General features: G+C 52.6%; 1 protein-coding gene across 1 annotated transcript in view; it reads right to left on the bottom strand.

Moving 5' to 3' along the window:
* Positions 1–1,682, bottom strand: part of Grk1 (G protein-coupled receptor kinase 1) — an 11,643-nt gene extending 9,961 nt beyond the window's left edge. The window contains exon 1 of the mRNA XM_028766388.1: positions 804–1,682. Coding sequence (XP_028622221.1) covers positions 804–1,502 — 699 coding nt within the window. The 5' untranslated portion in view covers positions 1,503–1,682. The remainder of the gene's footprint in view (positions 1–803) is intronic.
* Between the last annotated feature and the right edge of the window lie 2,353 nt (positions 1,683–4,035).

Below are 4,035 nucleotides of genomic sequence, written 5' to 3'. Positions count from 1 at the left end.
CTACAACTTCTTTTTTCTTGTCTTACAGCACATCCTGAACAGTGTTTCCTCCCTCCACTCCTCCCTCTCTCTCCCTGCTTCCCTCTCTCCCATAAAGCTCTTCTCTAAAGATCAACATTAGATCGCCATGAGGTGCATTCCCAAGGCCCCTAGGAACGGCCCCTGGATTTGCCTGACGCCTCCATTTTGAACCCATTTGTTTGAACCCTTCACTAAAGGCTCAGGGACCTGCTGGGGGCTGGTGTCCATCCCTAAGGGTTTCACAGCATTATCTGTAGCGTACAGCAGGGCTGCGGAGGGCTCTGTCCCCTGAACAATAAGCTGCTTTCGCTGATCCTGCCTTAACTAGACACTGACGCCCGCCAATGAAGGAGGAAATGAAATCCTGGCAGCCTGCCTGCGTCCTCCACTCATTCTTGTCCCCTGGAAACCTGTGTTCAGGGAAAAGTAGTCCCGCACCACAGCATCACAGATGGGCTCTGCCTCTTGTGAACAGTACCAGCTGACAGAAGACTGTCTCACTTTCCTGTGTGTCATCACAACAGGAGCTACACCTTACAGAAAGGTTTCTAGGTAGTCAGATGCATGCTCTGGTGCAGCTGTCCCTCTGAACTGTTCCTGAGCATGGTACACAGATGGATTATAGCCCTACCAGTGGCTGCCTGAGCCAGGAGAGTCCAAAAGGCAGCATACATTCACAGTAGCTAAGGCCCGTGTAGTACTCCACATTAGTGTTGGTGGGCGGTCTACATTCTTCCATCCCTCTAGTCTAAGGGCGTCCCACTGCTTGCTGGGCTCCCTACCTGGTACCCCTTCCTCTTCTTCAGCCGTTTCTTGTTGAGCTTCTTGCAGGCATACATCTTGCCAGTCGCCTTCATCTGGCAGGCAGACACTTCCCCAAAGCCCCCCTTCCCCAGGACCCTGAAGTCCAAGAACCAGTCTTCACCTATAGGCTGGGCTTCCAACCACTTCCACTGAAGAAACCGCAGGAAATACAAGCTTTCCAGGTACTCCTGGAAGGGCGCCTGGCTCAAGTGCTCCAGTGTAGCCTGGAGCAAAGGCTGGAATAGGCCATCCTGGCTCCCGGTTGGCCCTTCCTTCACCCTCGCCACCATGCCCTGGTCCAGGAAGTTGCAGAAGAGCGTGCCCTGTGGGTCCAGGTACTCAGCCAGGATGGCCTGTGCCTTCTGTGGCCGCAGGTCGTCATCAGCAGTGTCATAGTCTTCAATGTCCTTCCAGAGCTCCAGAGCTGGCACATGCCTCTGATCTGTCTTCAAGAACTGTTGGAAGAGTCTCTTGCCTATGGGTTGCTCTGAGCACAGGCTCTCAAACTCTAGGCTGAGGTTGTCGCGGAGACCCTCACACTTGGACAGTGGAGGCAACCGGAGCTTGGCCAGATACTTCTTGTCCCTGGAAGAGGGTGTGCTGCTTCCGTCAAAGCTTCCTCGGGCAGCAATGAAGGCAGAGTTGGCCACCACGGTCTCCAAGGACCCGAAATCCATCCTGCTGATGCCCCGTGTCCACTTCAAGTGTTACGACCCATAAGCTGAAGGCAAGTTCAAGGCACCAGCAGCCAAAGCAGACTTGACCCTGTGCCCTTGGCCTATGGCCTATCCCTGCCCTTATGGGACAAGGGAGGCAGGCAGCCGTGGCCAGGGCACTTGGGAACCCACTGAGAGGCCCAGGGAGACCAGGGCTGACAAGTATCTAGCTAAATCCCAGCCCTGGGGTCATTGAGGACAACTTAGGGGTGACCAGTAGATGCCAGAAAAAGACAATCCCCTAAGCTGCTCCAAATCGGATTAGACTTCAGCTCAGTTGTCTCCCCCTTGTGCTGCCTTCATGTTCCCAAGGGAAGGGCAGGCCAAAGGCTCCTGGAAGGCTGTAGGGAACAGTTCTATCCTTCCCGGGCCTTGGCAGGTGGACACAACTTGTCTGTGTCCTGCTGAGATGTGAGTCCGGGGTAGAAGGTTAGCCAGTTAGTCTATTAGGAGAAACCTCCATTTGTATATGGCTTCCAGGTTGTTTTTTATACTATATATATTTTTTAAAGATTTATTTTATGTATGTGAGTACACTGTCACTCTCTTCAGACACACCAGATGAGGGCATCGGATCCCATTACAGATGGTTGTGAGCCACCATGTGGTTGCTAGGAATTGAACTGAGGACCCTGGAAGAGCAGTAAATGCTCTTAACTGCTGAGCCATCTCTCTACCCCCCACCAAACTATTTAACTTTCATCATTAAGAAAGTAGCATGCAAGAAGCTTCCTGATAACAGGAATCTAGAGGGGAAAGCCCACAGTGACCAGTTTCCCTGTCTGTAGGTGAGACCACAGGCACTTGTTGGGGAAACAAATCTTCTCCTTGCAGAATTGCCAAAGACAAAGTTAGAGGACAAGGATAGTGTGCAGGAGACCCACAGACCATCACGCCGAGTCCCCTGTCAAGCCAGAAGATACGTGAGACATGAGCCCAGGATGCATCTAGTACTCGGGGTCGGGGGTGGGGGTGTGGTACACCGAAGACAGATTTGAAACAGCAGGGACTCAACTGGGCATACTCGGGACCCAGCTCAGGCACTGGTCACATCCAGGACACACCCGGAAATGGCAAAATCTATGGGCATGTCACCATCTCCTGGGACCACGTCTGTCATGTGTGTAGGTACCGCTGACAGTCTGAGGAGGAGCCACAGACGGGAGCACTTACAGGCAGGAGAAAGGGTTGTGTTGAGTATAAAGGAAAACCTCGACAGCCTGAGTCAGGAGGCTAAAGGAGTGTGCAGCCCACTCCCCTTCTCTGAAGGACGGGGGTGTGCTTCAGGTGGGGACAGGGTCTTCTGTTGTGACTGAGGGAGTGATAGGAGAAACTCCTAGTGACTGACAACCCCCACCCCGCCACACCCCCACCTCCTAGCAAGGGCTTGTGACAGGATGATTGGCAAGCAAATATTTGAGGTAAACACAATCTCATTCTCCTCAGGTAACCTGTGCTAGTCTCAGCCCTGCCACTTAAGTATTAGTGACCTTGGACAGACTGTGGCTGGCTCTGGCACCAATCAGGACCAAAGGACACATGGTTCTTTACCATGGGGTACCTTGCCAGGAGAGCCACCCAGAACACTGAAATCCATAGTCCACCTGCCTCAGAGGACCTGGCTGAGCCCAGGCCTCCATCTCTGACAGGTTCCCAGGTGACTTCATGAAAGCTGTAGGTCAGGACCATGAGAGGGTTAGGGCTGAAGAATTCCAGGCTGCCTTCATACCAGGAAGGTCCCTTGTGGATGGGGCTGAGGAGAATTTGTCACCAAAGTAGGATGAGTTCGGTTCTCAGGCCAGACTGTTCAGATGGGGGACGGTATACTCTCTGAGTATCCTTGTTCAGTTAAACTCTTGAGATGATGGTACAGCACATACAGGTGTGGGGGTGAGGGAGGAGAGAGGAAGGGGTGAAAGTAGGGAGAGGGACCCCTCCACAGTCATAGGTCCCCAAATCTCACCACAGTATCCCTGCAGTGGAGTCAGGGTACCCACGGCACCCTAACCCTTGAGCTGCCCTTTGTAGACAAAGCTTTTCACACCCCCTCAGCCCCCAGGGGCCCACAGGCCTGCTCTCTGTGGTCGAACCGTTCCACTGAAAGGGTGCTGTGTGATCGTGGGACCTTCCAGGGACTAGCTTTTCCCTCTCGGAGCATTCTCTGGAAATGGAAGGCAGGTGCCCACAGCTCTTTCCCTCTTACAGCTGCATGTTCTCCCATGTTCTGTGTAGATGTTTTTGTGTTCTAATCAATTACCCAGGTTTAAATTGTTACACACAAACTTTCTGTGTGTGTGTGTGTGTGTGTGTGTGTGTGTGTGTGTGTGTGTGTGTGCATGAGCATGTGTGTGTGCATGCTTGTATGTATGTGTGCCTGTCTATGTGTGCATGTGTGACTGTGCATGTATGCATGCTTGTGTGTGTGTGAGCATGTATGCGTGCATGTGTGTGTACATGCTTGTGTGTATGTGTGCCCGTCTATGTGTGCATGTGT

The sequence above is a fragment of the Grammomys surdaster genome, unplaced genomic scaffold (genome assembly GCF_004785775.1).
Source record: "Grammomys surdaster isolate TR1022 unplaced genomic scaffold, NIH_TR_1.0 167, whole genome shotgun sequence".
NCBI lineage: Eukaryota > Metazoa > Chordata > Mammalia > Rodentia > Muridae > Grammomys > Grammomys surdaster.
The sequence above is the reverse complement of the archived record's forward strand: the minus strand, read 5'-3'. Positions and strand labels throughout refer to the sequence as shown.